Below are 17,728 nucleotides of genomic sequence, written 5' to 3'. Positions count from 1 at the left end.
CTGGCAGCTCTGGCTGTCACTCATTGACAGGGTTGGGGCTGAAGTCCTTGGCCATGCCGGCCCTGCAGCTTCCCCTGCTCCACCAGCAATGCTGGGTAAACAAGCTCCTGGCACTGCCCCTCGCTGCCAGTCAGGGTGGCACTGGAGCCCAGGGCTGGCCCAGCTCTGCCATGGCCCTGGGAAGGCTCTGTGGGGAGAGGAGGGTTGAGGGGACATTGCTGCTGGGAAAAGCACAATCCAGCCCTGATGGCAGAGGAAGGACAGAGTGGTACATCCAGGCAATGCTCTTTATTTCCCCTGGTTCCACAGCACAGACAGAACTGAGCAGCATCACAGAGACACAGGGGGGCTCTGACTAAGGCCACAGGGCTGCAGCTGGCTGTGGCAGCATAGGGCTGGGTGGCCATGCCCCCATCTCTGGGCAAGCCTGGGGGCCCTGGGTCACCCCTCTGCCTCTGGCCAGGCAGTGGTGCTGCAGTGGTTACCCAAGGCACAGCCAGGAGGGACTCTGGCAAGGATGGAGGGATCTCCTGGCTGCTGTTGGGGGAACATCTCCATTGCAGATTCTGTCTGGGACCTCTGGGGACACCGGGCTGCTGGGCATGGGGACCAGCAGTGCCCAGCCAGGACTGGCAGATGGAGGCTCCAGGCTCCTGGCAGGAATGACAGGCTGGGCACACGCCGGGGACCTGCACACCAGGCTGAGGTGCTCACACCCAGGGGTGCTGCATTCTGCTGGCACCAAGCAGGGCTGTCCTACAGGCTGAGCACCCACACCCCAGTGGGGATGGGGCAGAGGAGATGGGATTTGCTCCTGCCTGTTCCTCAGCAGCCGCCCACACAGGATCTCCGGCGGGGAGGAGGAGGAGGAGGAGGAGGAGGAGGAAGGCTTTTTTGGCACCATCTGCTGGCTCTGCCTCTGGCTGCCCGGGGCAGGAACCATGTGCCCTGCTCCAAGCAGTGCTGCTGTGGCAGGATCAGGCCACGCTCACGCAATGCAGACGTAACAGCCTGCCCGGGGCACAGCCTGGCAGGGCCACGCTCACCCTGCCCAGCAAGGGTGGACTTGCAAATCAACAACGGGGCAGCCCCATTCCCACGGGGCCAGGGCTGGATCTGGCTCTGAGCTCGGGGCACAAGTTCTGCTGACCCTGCCTGCCCACAGCACTGCAGCTCAGGACTGGAGCCTGCCTTTCCTCCCCACCCAGCCTGTCCATCCTGCGCACCCTGCAGCTGGAAGGGAGCTTTCCCCATCCAGAGAGCCAGCGGGGCTGTGCGACACAGGCAGGATGTGCTGGGCAGGGCAGGGGCACTGGGCAGGGCAGTGCCAGGGATGTTGCAAAGTGCTTTGCAACGAGGGTTCAGACTATGTACAAGAGTCCCTTGGTGTGCACCGGGATGTGGCCCCACAGAGGGGCATGGCAGCTGCTCAGCCACTCACAGGACACAACGTGACAGCGTGGGACAGGACGTGGATGGATCTGCAGTCTGGGCAGTGTCAGCGGTGCAGGGCAGGGGCTGTCGGGCCCCTCTCGAACCCTGGCATGGCCATGGGGGTGCCACACGCCGGGTGTGGACGTGCAGCAGCACTCATCAGAGCTTGTGGTCCAACGAAGGCTCAGCCAGAGCAGGCTCTTCCTGAGGGCAGCTGCTTCCCTCAGAGCCAGCCTGAGGGGCACTGGGCTGCTGTGAGCCCTCACAGGCGCTGCTGTCCTGCACGGGGAGCTGGAGGAAGTCGGGCAGGACCAGGTCCTCCTTAGAGAGCAGCCCACGCTGGTCGTTGGCCCGGCAGCTCTGGGCACGGTTCAGCAGTTCCACCAGCCCTGGGGAAATGCAGATCATGCACCTGAGCCAGGCACTGGGGCTTTGTCCCAGCACCTCAGCTGCCCTCTCCACCTGATATGACCCTGAACGTGTCCCAGGCACAGCACTGGCACCTTCTCCCCACTGCATGCCAGACCCCAAGACCCCACAGCCCATTCCCAGCTCAGTGGGACCCTGCAGCCATCCCCAGCACACCATGAGGGGCTCTGCATCCCTCAGCCTGTGCTTTGCCCCAGCCCCTCAGCATTCAGACACGCCAGCTCTCACCTTCCAGGTCATATGTGCGACGATTGAGGTTCATGGCAGCTGAAGACTGTGGCCTGGAGAAGGAGGAGGGCATCTCCCATCGTGTGTCAGGCTCTGCTCCTGTTGGGCTCCCCTCCTGCAATGAGCAGCCCAGGCCTCAGCCACAGGCAAGGAGGCAGCACTGCCCTGGGCTGTGTGCCCATCACCCTCCCACAGCCTGGCCCCTGCCCTGGCACCACTGCCCAGCCCCATGGCAAGTGCTGGGGCCACAGCAGGGCCCAGCTTCCCTGTGGAGCATGACAGCAGCTGAGAGGGCATCTCTGACCAGGGCTGGTGGGATTTGATGCTCACCTCACTCCGGAGCAGAGAGGAGGCAGCCGCAGCCTCAGCGCTCCCCATCACTCGCACGTCTGCAAGGGAAGGGATGCTCAGGGCCCCATTCCAGCATCCTGGTGCTGGCCAGGCAGGGACAGGATGGACCCTGTCCCATGGCCAGCAGAAAACAGCCTGACCCTCTGAGAGCCCTTCAGGGTGATGTGGCTTGAGGGGACATGGCTTGGGAGGGAGGGCACTTTACCTGCTGGTGTTTCCAAGACAAGTTTCTGAGCAGACACTGTGCTGACCAGCTTCTCCAAGTCCAGGGTGGCTGGCTCACCTTGCTGCAACAGGAACAGCACTCAGTGTCACACTCACTGTGGCACGGAAAGGCAGCCAGGCTGAGGACCCGTCTGGTCAGGAAAGACCCCCTAGTCCCTCCCAGCACACAGCAGGATGTCACAGCCCATCCCAAAACAGTGATTATAGGAGCCCACAGGCATACAGCGCTGCTCCCCACTGCCTGCTGAGAGCCAGCAGCCCCTGGCCTGACCCCAAACGCAGGGTTCCCCCCAAGCAGGGGGCTGGCCGTGCCCCCAGGCTCCTCACCCTGCGCAGCAGCGCCTGCTCCACGCTCACGCCGTACTTGCCCAGCACGGGCTGCAGCGCCTCCCGGATGCGCTTGGTTGACTTGGCTGTGATGCGGATGGTCTTGTTGAGGGAGGAGATTTCCAGGCTGCAGAGGGGGACAAGAGGTGGCTGCAGGCAGGAGCAGAGCCAGGGCGCTCGGGACTGCCTGAGGGACTGGGTTTGAGGCACTGTGCATGGCCAACAGCATCAGCCCCAAAGCTCCCTGTCACAGACATCTTTTATGAAAAATCCCTTCTTTCTTTAGGATTTTTCCTCCTGAGAAGATGAGAGGCTTCAAGAACAAAATGTAAACAATGGTTATCTGCTGCTGTGGAATGTAACAAGTAGATCTTTGATTAGCCCATGTTAGTTGTTTTTAATTAATAGCTAACCACAATCAGCTGGCTCTAACAAAGAGTCCGAGCCACAAGCCTTTGTAATCATTCTTTCTTTTTCTATTCATAGCTAGCCTTCTTATGAAATCCTTTCTTCTATTCTTTTAGTATAGTTTTAATGTAATATATATCATAAAATAATAAATCAAGCCTTCTGAAACATGGAGTCAGATCCTCATCTCCTCCCTCATCCTAAGACCCCTGTGAACACGGTCACAGCTCCCACTCACTCAAAGCTTATCCTGTTCTCCAGCTTCACCTCCTGGTCTGCCAGCACGGAGCACTCCTGGTCCAGCACCAACGCCTTCTGCAGGACACAAACCATCGGGAGAGAGCCAGCACAGTGGTCCCAGCACAGGGATGGCTTGGCTGGCACAAACCCTGCTCCCCCCTGCCGGCCCTACCTGCTCATTGCCCACCAGGAACACCTTGATGTCGGGCAGGCTGAAGCCGCGTTTCTCACACAGCCCGGCCAGCATGTCCCGGATGGAGTGGCCGGGCCGGACAGAGGCCAGCGAGGCCGTGCCATCGGGCAGGTACACACAGCAGTACTTCATGGGCTTGCCTGGCAGCTCTACCTCGCTGCCCCCGAGGCTCTTCTGCTGGCCCTGAGGGAGGGATGTGGCAGGATGAGCCCAGCCAGCGGCAGCGTGGTGCCCTGGCAGTGCCGTGGTGCCCACTCACCTCCGTGCAGGGGCTGGTGGCTGTGCTGGCCGAGGACAAGAAGCCGAGGTCCAGGCTGGCTGAGGAGTTGAGTGAGCCCTGGGACTCCCTCCACAGCATGGCGCTCCTGCTGCCTTCTCCCCCCTCTAGGACAGACAGAGGGACGGTGGTGGGGACGTGAACACCCCTGAGGCCCCTCTGTCCTGCTGAGCAGAGCACCCACCTGCCCAGGAGGGCTCCCGCCGCTCTCCCTTCCTGAAGGAGCGCTGCAGGCTGCGGCTGGCACTGCTGCCCGCCGTCTCCACGCCCAGGGGCAGCGACTTGCCCAGCTTCAGCTTCGTCTTCTGGGGTGAATTGAGCAGCATCTCAGCATGGCAACACCTGAGGCTCCCCCTTCCCTTTCCCTGGTGCCCTGGCTGCTTGTCTGTGCCCAGCCTGGGGCTGAGCAGCAGGGAAGAGACCCAGCACCACAGGGACGTGTCCCCATTGCCCTTTGCCCCCGACTCACCTTGCTGAGGTCAGGAGGGGGGCTGCTGCTGCGGGAGTGGGGCCGCAGGTCAGGCAGGGGCTGGCCCTGGCTCTCTGCCCGCAGGCAGGCCTGGTACAGGGGGGATTTCACAAAACGTGTGTAGCTGTCAAACTTCATCAGGTTGAAGATCTGGAAAGGGAGGATGTGTGTGCTTCAGAGCCCTGCACAGCTCCAGGCTCTGGGCACTGCCCCATGGCACAGCCCCACGGTGCCAGCAGTGATGCTGGGTGACGTGTGGGGTGGTCCCACAGCCCCATCCTGAGGTGCTGCCTCACCTGGAGTTGCTGGATGCGAAACATGTCTGGGGAGGGGGTGGCCAGCATGTCCTCCCCAATCCAGGCCTGCTTGTCAATGTTCACAGGACTGACCGAGTGGCTGGAGAGGAACTCATCGTAGATGCGCCGTGCCTCCTGGGCCAGCTGGGGGGACAGGAGGCCGGGCTGGGACCAGCAACCCCCTCCTCTACACCACACCAGGGGAGCCCCCTGCTCACCCCACAGAGACACCTGAGCCCTGAAGAACCAAACTGCCCCAGGACCAGCTCAGTATCTGCACCTCAGGACCGAGCTCTGGGCACAACACAGCAGTGTCTCCACAGAGACACAACCTGAGGGAGGAGCCATCCCCTGCAGCCACCTGGCTCTGTCCCCATGATCCCCTGTCTAGTTCTGTCCTTGGTCTCGTTTGTCTCCCCAGAAACACTCTCCACCCTCTGGCAGGGGAAGCACATCCTGCTCTGTGGGGCAGGCAGGCCCAGCTGTGGCTTTTCAGATGCACATCACATCCACATCCTTATTCCTTCTGCAAGAGCCCCCAGCCTGCTCAGCCCCCCAGAAGAGGGGTCTGCCAGGACCCCTGGACAGGTCTGCCCACATCCCTCCCAGCAGCTGTGAGCAAAGCTGCCCAGAGCTGGTACCTGCTGCGTGTCACTGGCTGGGATCTGCTGGAAGCGCTCACATGCCTGCCAAAAGTAGACGTTTTCAGCACTGAACTCCTTCTTGAGGAACTCCTGCAGGGCAGAGAGAGCTGCTGGCCTGGTGGCACCGTGCCTGTGGGACAGTCGGTGTCCCAGGGTGGATGGGGCAGGGGCTGAGCTCTGGGCTGTGACACTCACAGTGAAGTAGGTGACAGCCACACGGTCCTGCAGCAGCGTCTCGAAGGACTCAGCCCAGCTGACCACAGAGCCCTGGGTGGATCCACATGAGGCTGGTGGCCCTGGCAGGCTGTTCACACTGTGGTTGCTGCCACGGGCCCGGGAGGCATTCAACTCTAAAAGAGAAAAAGTGTCACTTCTGGCTGTCTCCCAGTGTCACCCCCCAGCACCAGCAGCCTCCACGTGCCCCATCTGCATCAGACCTGGTGGGTGCTGGGTAGGGAACATGAGGAGCATCACCGTGGCATCCTTGGAGGATTGAGCACCAGGATGACACAGCTGGCACTTCCTGGCATGACAGCTCTCCCTGCCAGGGCTGGCAGTTGTGCCCACCCTGGGTGTCACTGTGACTCCACCCGTGACTCATCTCCTGGGGTAAGACAGCCAAGGGGAAAGCAGAGTGGAAGGGGACACAGAGGGCACACAGAGTAGAGGGAAGCTTGGAAGATGGGCAGAGGTGCCTGAGCCCACTTCCTCTACTCCTCTGGCCAAGATGAGGGACAGTCCCAGCATGTGGAGGGCACAGAAAATGTCATTTCCAGCTCCCAACCCTCAGGAAACCCCACTTTGGGGAAACCCAGGGTGACCATGTGTTCACCAAGATGGAAGTTCCCAGGGGCAAGCCCAGCTTTGGAACTGGTTTGACTGGTGTGCAGCTGAAGCAGGGGGTCATTTGCAAGAGAAGGTGAGGCTATGGAAGCAGTGCTGTCCTGGCAAAGCTGGCAGGAATAGGGGAGGTGTGTCAGGCTGCTCCTTTGCCAGACCCCCTGTACTTATCCTCCTGGTGGGCTAAACCACGAATAAATGGGGCCAACACAGCTAAATAAACCATTTGAGATATCCAGTGCACACTCAGACTGACAGACAGACAGATTCCCTCAGAGAACCTGGAGCTGGCTGGTACCCAGCTTCTCCTTGCCCCAGGAAGCCACTCAGCCCCCTGCACCCCAAAGTGCCAGCTGAGCATCCAGAGGGAGGGACAGGCACCCGGGGCCGTGTGGGAGGGATGGGGGGACGTGGCCAGTGCTGGGCAGAGGGCTCAGCCCTGCACCCTCCCATGTGCTGACACAGGACCTCGCTGCCTGCTGGCTCCCTGCCCCTGGCACCCCCTGCCTGTGGGCTTCCCCCTCCCCTGAAGGTGATGCTGGGCTCCTGTCCCAGGGCAGAGAGCAGCCTTACCTCCATCTGACACGGCCGGGCCCTGTGGGAGTGGAAAGAAGAGAGGTCAGAGGGGCTGTGTGGCATTGCTGGCCCGGTGGAGTGGCAGCAGCACCAGGGCAAGCCCAGCTGAGCCCAGAGCAAGAGGCACTGCCAGCAAACACTGCTCTGTGTTACCTGCCCTGTGGCAGGAGCAGACACAGCACTTCCAACCCAGGGCAGCAATGAGAGAGTTACAAAGGGGGCACAGCCTTTCTCCTACCCCTCCATGGCCCAGGGCCAGGCCAGCAATTGGGGAAGGGCAGCTGCTATCAGATGTAACCTGCCACCCAAACAAGAAGGGAGGAGAGAAGCAGCCTCCACGGCACAGGAAGAGGAGGGGAGGAGGGGAGGGAAGGAAGGAAGGACAACCACAGCCCCAAGCAGGCAAACTGCCTGTTCCCTCCTTCCCTGGAGCCTGGAGCTACCGGAGGGCAGATGCCCAAAAGCAGGGACCGGGTGCTGCCAGTGCAGGGCACAGCAGGATGGGGTGTCTGGGCCACCCCAGACAGCAGCCCTGGGGTGGAGTGGCCAAGCAGGGAGATGGGCAGAGCCTCCATGGCAAAAGCTGTGCCTCCATGGCAGGGTGCTGTGCCTCATCCCCTGCTTGGGGCCACTGAAGGGCTGCCCAGATTGCAGTGATGCCCCTGGAAGGGGTGCCCACATTGCAGTGATGCCCCTGAAGGGCTGCCCACATTGTAGTGATGCCCCTGGAAGGAGTGCCCACATTCCATGATGCTCCTGGAAGGAGTACCCACATTCCAGTGATGCCCCTGAAGGGGTGCCCACATTCCACGATGGCCCTGGAAGGGGTGCCCACATTCCATGATGCCCCTGGCCCAGCTGGCTGTGCACCCCACACAGCTCCCGATTGTCTCCATCCCAAACCCACCATCCCAGCCCTGCCTCTCCCTGCCACCCCACCCCACATTCCTCTGCCATGTCCCTTATCCCGGTCCCACGTCTCTCTCTCCTGCCAGCTCCCGGTTCCTCCCCATCCATCCCTGCTGCCCGCATCCACACGGACACCAGCACTGCTGGCTGCTGCGACCCCATCCCCATCCCCCTGCCCACCACCCAGTGCCACACATCCCCTACAACGCTGCCAAGCCTCACACACCCCTGCTGCTCACCGCCCCGGCCCCACACGCGTTACCCACCCCGGACACCGCTGCCTGCCCTAAACCCTCCACAGCTCCGCCCGCTTGGGATGCCCATCCTGCCCAGGAGCCCCACACCTCCCACCTGCCGGTTTCCTGACTCCACACATCGCTCTGTGTGCCCGTTATCCACTCCGCACCCTCTGCCCGCCCGCTCCGCACTCCCGGTACCGAGCTCCCGCCGCGCCGCCGGCCGGGGCAGCCCCGGGGGATGGGCACGGGCGCCCCGGGCACTCACCATGCGCCCGTTGTGGACCACCAGCAGTTTGCCCTTGCCCTGCATGCCTGGCTCGGCCCGGCCCGGCGCGCTACGGGCGCGGCCCGCGGCCCCGCAGCATCCCCGGCCGGCGGCGCGGCTCTCCCGGCCCGGCCCGGCCCGGCGCTCCCGGCACCGCCACACTACCGCTTTCGGCTCCCACAGGAAGTGTCACCATGGGAACCGAGACCGCAGCGGGGGGAGCGGGGCCGCCCGCCCCGCGCCGCCGGCACCGCCCCGGCGGACACCGGGCCCAGCCCCGGGCCAGGAGCCGCCGCGGCGCCGCTGCGCCTCCGTGCCCGTCCCCGTCTCCATCTGCATCCGCATCCGTTATCCCAGTCCCATCTGCATCCCCGTTTCCCGTCCCCATTCCCATCTGCATTCCTGTTTCCCATCCCCATCCCATTCATTCCCCATCTGCATCCACATCCGCGATCCCGTCTCCATCTGCGTCCTTGTTTCCATCCCCATCCCTGTCCCTATCTCCATTCACATCTACATCCGTGACCGCATCCCCATCTGCATCCCTGTTCCCAAACCCATCCCAGTCCCCATTCCCAGCTCGGCTGGGGTCACCAGCCCTTTGTCCCCTCCCCGCAGCCTGAGGGGGCTCCTCCCGGCCATCACATCACGCCGGGGAAGGGGCTGCAGGGGCAGGGGGACATCAGCAGGCCCAGCCTGGTGCCACCAGCCTGGTGCCACTTGCCCTGGTCACAGAGCGTGTGGGGCTGGCCCCAGGAGCAGCGTTTGGGGAGGGCTGCCTGTGCTGTGCGTGCCAGCAGGACCTGGCAGGGAGGAGCAGTGGACGTGCAGCTTGGAGTCACCAAAGTGATGCCTAAGCAGTTTTGCCCATCTCCTAAGGTCGGGGTTCCATGTTGATCAGCAACCACAAACCAGTGGAGGATATTTTGGGTTATTTGTTAGGAAATCTCAGTAACTAAGAGCGCAGGATAAACCGCAGAGCACCATGGCAACCCGCTCAGGGAAATGCTAATAACGGGGATGTAAGGTGGGTGATTAACCTAGCAAAAGCAGAACCCTAACATTAAGTTGGGTGCAGATCTATGCAGAAAAAAATGAAGCTTTCCCACCGTGAGCAGGCAGAAAAGCAGAACACCAGAAGGAGCCACAGGGCTGGCAGGGTCTCTGGGTGAGGGGAACAAAGGGTGGCACCTGTGGCTGCCCCTCTGCCCCCTGCCACTGCATGGAGCAGCAGTGGGATGAGGGGTGATCGTGCTGCTCCCCTCTGCTTTGTTGGAGTGTGGCTGTGTTGTTTGGCTTGGCTTTGCCACCAGAGTTATAAATAAAAATGTCTCTCCAAGAGTGCGTGACTCACGGTCCTCACCACAAGGACAACCTCTCTGCTGGGAAACCTGATCTGAGGATGGAACTGCAGCATGCAGGAATCAAAGACATTGCTTAATTAATGCACTTAATCCAAACGGAGAACAGATGAGCCCCTCACCCCACCTGGGCTGGGGGTGGGCTGCTGGAGAATGTGTCTGAGCCCCTCTGGTCCTGTGTCATCCCCAAGCTCCAGCTGCTGCCAAGCCAGCCTCAACCTGCTCCAGGGCCTGGTGGTTTCCCTTGGGCAGCACTGGGGAGCTGTGGCACTCGCTGACGTGGCCCCGAGCAAGCTCAGCAATTTCTTCTGCCACCCTGCAAGGGGACAGTTGGTGTTGCCTCAATGTGAGGTATCCCAGCGTGTGAGGCTGTGCCAGCCCTGTGCCTGGGCACGGCATCCTCCGTGGGGAGGGGGATGCCCTGTGCCCCAGTGCCCCAGCCCGGGGGGACCTGGCTTATCCCGGGGGTAGGCGACGGCGGGGCGACAGCTGGCTGGAGGATTTGCCGAGGGCATTATTTAACACTGTGGGTAAATGGAGGAACAGCAGCTAATTCCGGAGCCCGTAATCCTCTTCCTCCCCCGGGAACAACGGGGAGCGTGCCAGTCACGAACCCACCGGCGGGCCCCGGGGACGAGCCCCCGGCAGCTCCCCAGGCGGTGCCGCGGGCCGGAGCCACTCCCGGACCATGGGGGATGTGCAGAAGGTAAGCGGGGTCCGTGACATCCCACCGGCTCCAGGGGGGAACGCAGCACCAGCTCTCAGTGCTGCCAGGAGGGCTGGCAGAGCAGGGCTCTGCCTGGGGCATGGCCCCACAGCGTGCCCAGGAGCTGGGAGTGGTCCCACACACGGGGAGGGGGGAATTGGGGCTGGGCAGATCTGCTGTGGGGCCACCCCGAGCCTGAACACCTTGGGAGCCGGGCCTTGATGCTCGCTCAGGCCATAGACACAAGGTACCCAAAGCCAGCAGCGTGCCCAGTCCCCCCTCCCAAAGAAGGGGCCCGGCACCCCAGAGGGCTCCCCCAGCACCCCCTGCCCCCAGGGGCTGCTCTCCGTCATCCAGAGGCTGAAGGGATCCCCGGAGCAGGAGCTCCGCATCGTCCTGCTGGGGCTGGACAACGCGGGCAAGACCACGCTGCTGAAGCGCCTGGCGTCCGAGGAGGTCAGCACCATCACCCCCACACAGGTACAGGCTGCTGGGGCCACGGGCAGGGCGGAGGGCGCAGGGCACACCCATCCCCTGGATGACACTGGGGTTTGTGTCCCCACGCAGGGATTCAACATCAAGAGCGTGCAGTCCCACGGGTTGAAGCTGAACGTTTGGGATATCGGGGGGCAGCGCTCCATCCGGCCCTACTGGAAGAAGTACCTGGGCAGCACAGACCTGCTGGTGAGTGGGGCAGCACCCCCAGGCCTGTGTGGGCCCCACAGAAGGGCTGTGCAGCCTGGCAAGCAGGAGCCCCTGACTGTCCCTTTTGTCCCCACGGCAGATTTATGTCATTGACAGCGCAGACCAGAAGCGTTTCGAGGAGACAGGGCAGGTATGACGGGTGGCTGTGGCGTGCTGGGGCTCAGATCTGTATGGCACCACCTCTGTGGGGATGAGGGGGAGGCAAAGCTGTTCTGAATTATGGGCAGTGCTGCAGGGGGGGCCATGCTGTCCCCAGAGCTCTGAGGGAAGGCTCAAGATCTCAGCAGGCAGAGATGCCCCACTCCATGGCCCTGCAGCTCCCCCTGAGCTGGGATGCTCCAAGCACAGGGGTGACAGTCCCTGGTGAAAGTGACCCCTCAGTCCCCAGCCCTCGTCCCATCCAGCACCCAGTTAGTGATACGGCCAAACAAAGGTTTATGAGCAGCAAATTCAGCTACAAACGCTGGGATTGGAGCTCTGAGAGGGGAAGGTGAGACTCCAAGTGCCAGCCCCGGCTGTTCCGGCACCAGACGGCCGTGTGGGTGTGCCAGACAGCTCGGCACTGCCAGGAGCCTCCTGCAGCTGCCCTTTGCCCAGGGCTCCCAGGGCTGGGAGGATTTCAGTGCTCAAGCAGCCCTGCATGGGGCTCCTGGGCTGATGGAGCTGCAGGAGGTGAAGCTCCTTTGGGAGCTTCTCTTCCTTGGAATGCCAAGATTCCTTATCTGCCATGAGCACCAGAGAGGAGGAATGGGGCATTTGGAGGGCTGAGGTGTCCAGCCCATGCAGCAGCCCTGGGAGAAGCTTCTCTCTCGGCAGGAGCTGGCAGAGCTCACGGAGGACGAGTCCCTGACGGGGGTTCCGCTGCTGGTGTTTGCCAACAAGCAGGACCTGGTGACTGCAGCACCTGCAGCTGAAATCGCAGAGGGGCTGAGCCTGCACACCTACCGGGACCGGGAGTGGCAGATCCAGGCCTGCTCGGCCCTGTCTGGGGAAGGGGTGCAGGTAGGGATGAGGGCCTGTGGGCTCTGCAGAGCTAGGCCCAAGGGCCTGCGCTCACATCCTTCTTCCCTCCAGGATGGGATGAACTGGATTTCCAGCCAGATCATGAACAGGAAGAAGTGAGAGCTGCCAAGTGCCAGACGGGACTGAGCTGCAGGTCCCTACGCCACGGCCAACCCCCTGGTCCCTCGGCTTCCCCTGAGCCTCGGCTGGGCCCTGAGCCTCAGACTGCCAGGCTCGGGTGATTTTCCCACCCAGTCTTCCCCAAATCAATCGGCTTCCCCTCTCCCTGCCTCCTGGGCTTCCACGGGCTCCTCACACCCCTGATCCCCTGCAGCCCCCGTGCTGTTGGAGGGAAGCACATGTCCCATCGTGCTGAGGGCTTCCACACCTCCAGCACGAGAACCTGCCCAGGACTTGTGCATCCACACTGCTGTCACACCCCACAGGGGCTGCTGTGACCCACACACTGCCCCGGGCACCCCAGGCACCCCAACACGGCGCTGGCTGCACCGCCAGGCACCCGAGTGTTGTGTCCCCTGTGCTCCCGCAGGATGGGACCGGTGCTGCCTCCGTTCAGCACCTCTCGCTGGCCAGGGGAGTCCCCATGTGCGCACAGGACTCGGGACAAGCACGAAGACAGGACCGGCCACCACCGAAGGGATGTGCCCGGTGCCGCCCAGGGGTCCCTGTACCCTGTCCCTGTTGGTACCACACGCGTTGTGTCCCAACCAGAGCTGCTGTGGCCGGGCTGGAGGTGCCCATCCGGAGGACCGGGAGGTTCCGCTCCCCGGCCCCCGCGGCTGCCGTGGCGGAGGGACAGGGGAGACCCGCGGGGCGGGGCGGGGGCTGCCCTGCGACCCTCAATAAAGCGGCTGTGACCTCCTCCATGCTGCCTCGGCCTGTCCTTCCTGAGCCCTTTATTCCCGTTGCCGTTTCCCGTGCCCATCCCGGGGCCGTTCCCGATCCCATTGGCCCTGTTCCCGGCTGTGCCCATGCCCATTGTTCCCGCTCCCTGTGCCCATCCCGGGGCCGTTCCCGATCCCATTGTCCCCGTTCCCCGTGCCCATCCCGGGGCCGTTCCCGATCCCATTGTTCCCGTTCCCGGGACCCGTTGGGGCGGGTCACGTGTCCCGCGGGAGGCACGAGCCGCGCACGTGAGGCGGCCCGGGGCAGGCGGGCGGACTACACCTCCCGGCACGCCCAGCGCCGCCGCGCACGCGTAGAGCACGCCGTGAGGCCGCTTGGCCCCCTGCTCCCGCCTCCCGCGGCACTAGGGATGCTGCGCGCCCCGCTAGCCCCGCCCTCCTCCCCTGCCATAGGTGGACAGCGATGCCGCTCACGTCTGGGGGCGGGAGTGCAGTGAGTGGGGGTTTCTAATTGGCTGCTGCTGTTGCGAAAGGGCCTGAGGGCGGGGCGGGGGAAGGCGGAAGCGGAGCATGGCGGCGGGTGCGGGCGGGCTGGTGGTGGCGGCCGCGCTGCTGTTGACCCTGGCCGGGCCGCGCCCGGTGCCCGCCGAGCTCACGGATGGCAACAGCGAGCACCTGAAGCGGGAGCACTCGCTGATGAAGCCGTACCAGGGTGAGCGCGGGGCCGGGGGGACGCTCGGGGCGCCCCCCGAGCAGCCCGGGCTGATCCGCGCTCTGTCGGTCCCTTTGCAGGCGCGGGCTCCGCCGCCATGCCGCTGTGGGACTTCACGGGCAGCACCATGGTCACCAGCCAGTACGTGCGCCTGACGCCCGACGAGCGCAGTCGGGAGGGCTCCATCTGGAACCGCGTGGTGAGAGCCGGGGCAGGGCGGGCGGGGGTCGGCGCGGGCCTGGCGCCTCACGCCTGACGGGGCTCGGTGTCTCCCACAGCCCTGCTTCCTCAAGGACTGGGAGCTCCACGTGCACTTCAAGATCCACGGAGCCGGCAAGAAGAACCTGCACGGGGACGGGCTGGCGCTGTGGTACACGCAGGAGCGCCTGACGCCAGGTCGGTGCCGGGAGCCGCTGGCCCGCAGCACACGGGGCCCGTCCCGGACGCAGCTGGGCAGGCACGGCTCGCAGCTCCCCGCTCTGGTTTCGCTAGGCTGGGCTGACGTGTCCCCGTGTGCTCTGCCCGGGCAGCAGGTGCCATCAGCCACCTGCTTGGCAGCCAACAGCTCGTACAGCTCAGAACTCTCTGAGCACACGTTCTCACTTCCTTCTGTCTCTTCTTCTCTCCACTCTTCTGCGCTGTTCCAGGTCCTGTATTTGGCAGCAAGGACAACTTCCATGGACTGGCTATTTTCCTTGATACCTATCCCAATGATGAGGCCACAGAGGTGAGTGCTCCAGGCAGCCTGTGCAGTGCCCAGCAGGCTGTTCCCTTCCTGCTCCGAGTGCTTCTCACCTGATTCAAGGAAAAGCCTCTCCCTAGTTGGGCATGGTCTGCTCTTCCTCTCCTGGGAGTTGGGAAAGAGAAGAGTCTGTGTGCATTAATGGAGATAAGCAGCTCCTTGCTCTTTCTTGTGCTGCTCTTGGCTACACGGATGTTTCCAAGGCATCTTCTCTGTGCAGGAGGGCAGGCACAGAGCTGGTGTAAACCCAGCACCACCTGCTAATATTCATCCTGAGTATTATTCCCTGACCTCTGGGCTTTGGATACTCATCCCATGATGTTTCTGCCCTTATTTTCTCTTTGCAACATGTGTGTGTCTGAAAGAAACTCCTGGGCTGCCTTTTTGCTCCAGAATTCCCCATGGCCATGGGACAGATCAGTCCTGTGAGAGCTGGGGATCCTTTTCTTGTGTCCTGCTCTGTGTTTGTGGATCTCATTATGGCACAGTCAGGAAACAAAACTGTGCTTTGGGGTCTGTACCATCAAAACCATGATAAAAAAGTCATGAAGCATCTGGAAATGACCCATCTCCCTGTTGTCTTGATGCTCATGGGAGGTGAATTCCTGCCTCCAGTTGTCCTCTCCTGGTGTAGGTAATCCACTGATCACAAAACCCTGTGTGTGGTTTTGCTGCTTATGTAGATTTCTGTCCATTCTGGGGCTTGTGCTCAAGGAGCAACTGGATGTGGCAGTCAGGGTAGCTGACAAGGTGGGGATTGGTCACAGGTTGGACTGGATGCTCTCAGAGGTCTTTTCCAACCTAAATGATTCTGGGATTTTTACCAAGCCACTCTGCAAGTGTGGGACACTCTGGCTGCCCTGACCATGGAGTACAGGGTGGGTTTGTTTACAGAATCACAGGGTGGGGGTCTTGAAATGGGAGCTCAGGAAGGGAGGCTCTGCTTTAGGCAGCTCTGCCTTGGTTCAGAAGCAGCTTTAGGTGGAGCAGCAGCCGTGCCCATCCCGTGCTCTGTGCCAGAGCAGGGCCCTGCTCCCACCCCGCGGGCTCCGGCTGTGCCCCAGAGCTCCCTCAGCGTGTCCCCTGTCTGTCCCCACAGCGTGTGTTCCCCTACATCTCAGCCATGGTCAACAACGGCTCCCTGAGCTACGACCACAGCAAGGACGGGCGCTGGACGGAGCTGGCCGGCTGCTCGGCCGACCTGCGCAACCAGAACCACGACACCTTCCTGGCCGTGCGCTACTCCCGCGGCCGCCTCACGGTGAGAGCATGGGGGACAGCTGCTCAGGAGCAGGGCTGGCTCCAACAGGGGCTGGAGATCCTGTTCCAGGCTCAGCCAGTGCTTCTCTGGCACTTCCATCTCCAAAAGAGGTGCAGCCAGGCAGGAGAGTGGCGTGCCAAAAGTGATGGATTGCCTGGAGAGGGTGTGCAGTGTCCCTCGCTGGAGATGTTAATGAATCATCTGGGCACAGTCTCTGTGATTTGGGGTGACGGTGTTCGCAGGGGTCTTAGGATGAGGGAAGAGATGAGGATCTTACTCCATGTTTCAGAAAGCTTGATTTATTATTTTATGATATATATTATATTAAAACTATACTAAAAGAATAGAAGAAAGGATTTCATCAGAAGGCTAGCTAAGAATAGAAAAGGAACAATAACAAAGGCTTGTGACTGACTGAGACAGTCCGAGCCAGCTGGGCTGTGATTGGCCTTTAATTAGAAACTACCACATGAGACCAATCACAGATGCACCTGTTGCCTTCCACAGCAGCAGATAATCAATGTTTACATTTTGTTCCTGAGCCCTCTCTGCTTCTCAGGAGAAAAAATCCTAAGGAAAGGATTTTTCAGAAAATATGGCTACAATTTGGGATGGCCCTGCTTGAGCAGGGAGGGTGGAGCCTGTCCCATGGTTCTGAACATTCCTGGTGTGACTCTCGTGGTTGTGCAGGTGATGACTGATGTGGAAGACAAGAATGAATGGAAGAACTGCATCGACATCGCAGGGGTGCAGCTGCCAACCGGGTACTTCTTTGGTGCTTCTGCTGGCACTGGAGATCTCTCTGGTGAGAGGGGCTTTGCTCAGGGGAACACGTGGTGGTTGGAGCCTGGATTAGGTGACCCTGCCTTGGCAGGGGGGTTGGATCTCCAGAGGTCCCTTCCAACCCTAAAAATGTAATCCTGGGATTCAAACACTGGATGCACTGGATAGTTTCCATTGCTTCCTTTGTCTGGATTGTTCACTGGGCTCTTGAAACCCTTTTGGGACCCATGACTGGGGAAAGGAGGCACCTGAGAGCTAAACAACATCTGTGGATTGCAGTTTGATACCTGGGGATGAGGGTGGCTTGGGAGGGAAGGAGACTGGACCTGGCAGAGGACGCTCTGAGGGGTGCTCTGAGTGTGTGGACATCTCAGAGCTTCTGATGGTGTTTGCTGCTTATGATTGCTCCCTAGACAATCATGACATCATCTCGATGAAGCTGTTCCAGCTCATGGTGGAGCACCCTGTAGAAGATGAGGCCGTTGACTGGACCAAGATCGAGCCGAGGGTCAGCCTCCTGAAATCCCCCAAAGGTGAGCCTGTGGGCTTTGGAAACCTTCCGTGGGGGATTGGGAGGTCTGGGAGGCACTGAAGGTGTGACACCCGGCAGAACTCCCCAGGAGCCGAGGTTCTGTTGGTGTCTGCAGCTGTTCTTTCCCTTGCAGACAACGTGGATGACCCGACGGGGAATTTCCGGAGCGGGCCGCTGACGGGCTGGAAGGTGTTCCTGCTCCTGCTCTGTGCCCTGCTGGGCATCATCGTCTGCGCCGTGGTGGGAGCCGTGGTCTTCCAGAAGCGCCAGGAGCGGAACAAGCGTTTCTACTAGTGGGGCACCTGTGCCCAAACCCATCTTTTTTTATGGGGAGCTGTAAAAAAACTGTGGTTTCTAAATGCTGTTTCTGAGAAATACCAGAAGTATTTTCTTACCTGTCTGTTTGGCTGTAACCCCTGCCTGGCCCTTGGCCTCCCGCAGGTTGGACTGAGGGCAGTGGTGCCCGCTGGCTCCCCAGAGCTCTGGTGAGGGAGCCTGGAGGTTGCTCCCCGGTTTTTCCAGCGCTCCCCCCGCCTTGCTGGGACTTGCTGTGCTGCCCGGGGCAGGTGTGAACATGAGGGGCTGAGGGGAGGGGGTGCGAGTGGGGCATTAAAGGACTGACACCACCCGAGGCTCTGGCTCTGTGTGATGGGGAGAGAAGGGAGCGGGGTGGGCAGTGCTGAAGGGACTGGGGGGATGCAGGGAGGG

The 17,728-nt window shown here is 61.7% G+C and overlaps 3 protein-coding genes across 4 annotated transcripts; 2 read left to right on the top strand and 1 right to left on the bottom strand.

Moving 5' to 3' along the window:
• Nucleotides 1–273: 273 nt before the first annotated feature.
• Nucleotides 274–8,625, bottom strand: RGS14 (regulator of G protein signaling 14). 2 transcript variants are annotated; one of them, XM_064725114.1, is made up of 15 exons: nt 8,351–8,625; nt 6,935–6,956; nt 5,717–5,871; nt 5,519–5,611; nt 4,878–5,021; nt 4,582–4,731; nt 4,297–4,414; nt 4,095–4,219; nt 3,815–4,018; nt 3,641–3,717; nt 2,995–3,121; nt 2,648–2,729; nt 2,422–2,480; nt 2,092–2,206; nt 274–1,823 (listed from the first exon to the last, which is right to left on the bottom strand). In XM_064725114.1, exons 1-15 carry the CDS (start codon nt 8,393–8,395, stop codon nt 1,594–1,596), a joined length of 1,746 nt encoding a protein of 581 aa, XP_064581184.1. In that variant the 5' UTR covers nt 8,396–8,625; the 3' UTR covers nt 274–1,593. The 2 variants fall into 2 exon arrangements, with proteins under 2 accessions (XP_064581184.1, XP_064581183.1); XM_064725113.1 differs by having other exon boundaries at nt 4,297–4,417; nt 8,351–8,623.
• A 1,686-nt stretch (nt 8,626–10,311) lies between these two features.
• On the top strand, nt 10,312–12,366 carry LOC135453694 (ADP-ribosylation factor-like protein 3). The gene is made up of 6 exons (XM_064724990.1): nt 10,312–10,417; nt 10,754–10,897; nt 10,985–11,101; nt 11,202–11,252; nt 11,939–12,124; nt 12,197–12,366. Exons 1-6 carry the CDS (start codon nt 10,400–10,402, stop codon nt 12,242–12,244), a joined length of 564 nt encoding a protein of 187 aa, XP_064581060.1. The 5' UTR covers nt 10,312–10,399; the 3' UTR covers nt 12,245–12,366.
• Nucleotides 12,367–13,549: 1,183 nt separating this feature from the next.
• On the top strand, nt 13,550–17,651 carry LMAN2 (lectin, mannose binding 2). Its single transcript, XM_064725217.1, has 8 exons — nt 13,550–13,702; nt 13,783–13,901; nt 13,981–14,098; nt 14,350–14,429; nt 15,544–15,705; nt 16,396–16,510; nt 16,902–17,021; nt 17,154–17,651. Exons 1-8 carry the CDS (start codon nt 13,561–13,563, stop codon nt 17,312–17,314), a joined length of 1,017 nt encoding a protein of 338 aa, XP_064581287.1. The 5' UTR covers nt 13,550–13,560; the 3' UTR covers nt 17,315–17,651.
• The last annotated feature ends 77 nt before the right edge of the window (nt 17,652–17,728 follow it).

The sequence above is a fragment of the Zonotrichia leucophrys genome, chromosome 13, assembly GCF_028769735.1.
Source record: "Zonotrichia leucophrys gambelii isolate GWCS_2022_RI chromosome 13, RI_Zleu_2.0, whole genome shotgun sequence".
NCBI lineage: Eukaryota > Metazoa > Chordata > Aves > Passeriformes > Passerellidae > Zonotrichia > Zonotrichia leucophrys.
This window is presented reverse-complemented; position numbering and strand designations above follow the sequence as displayed.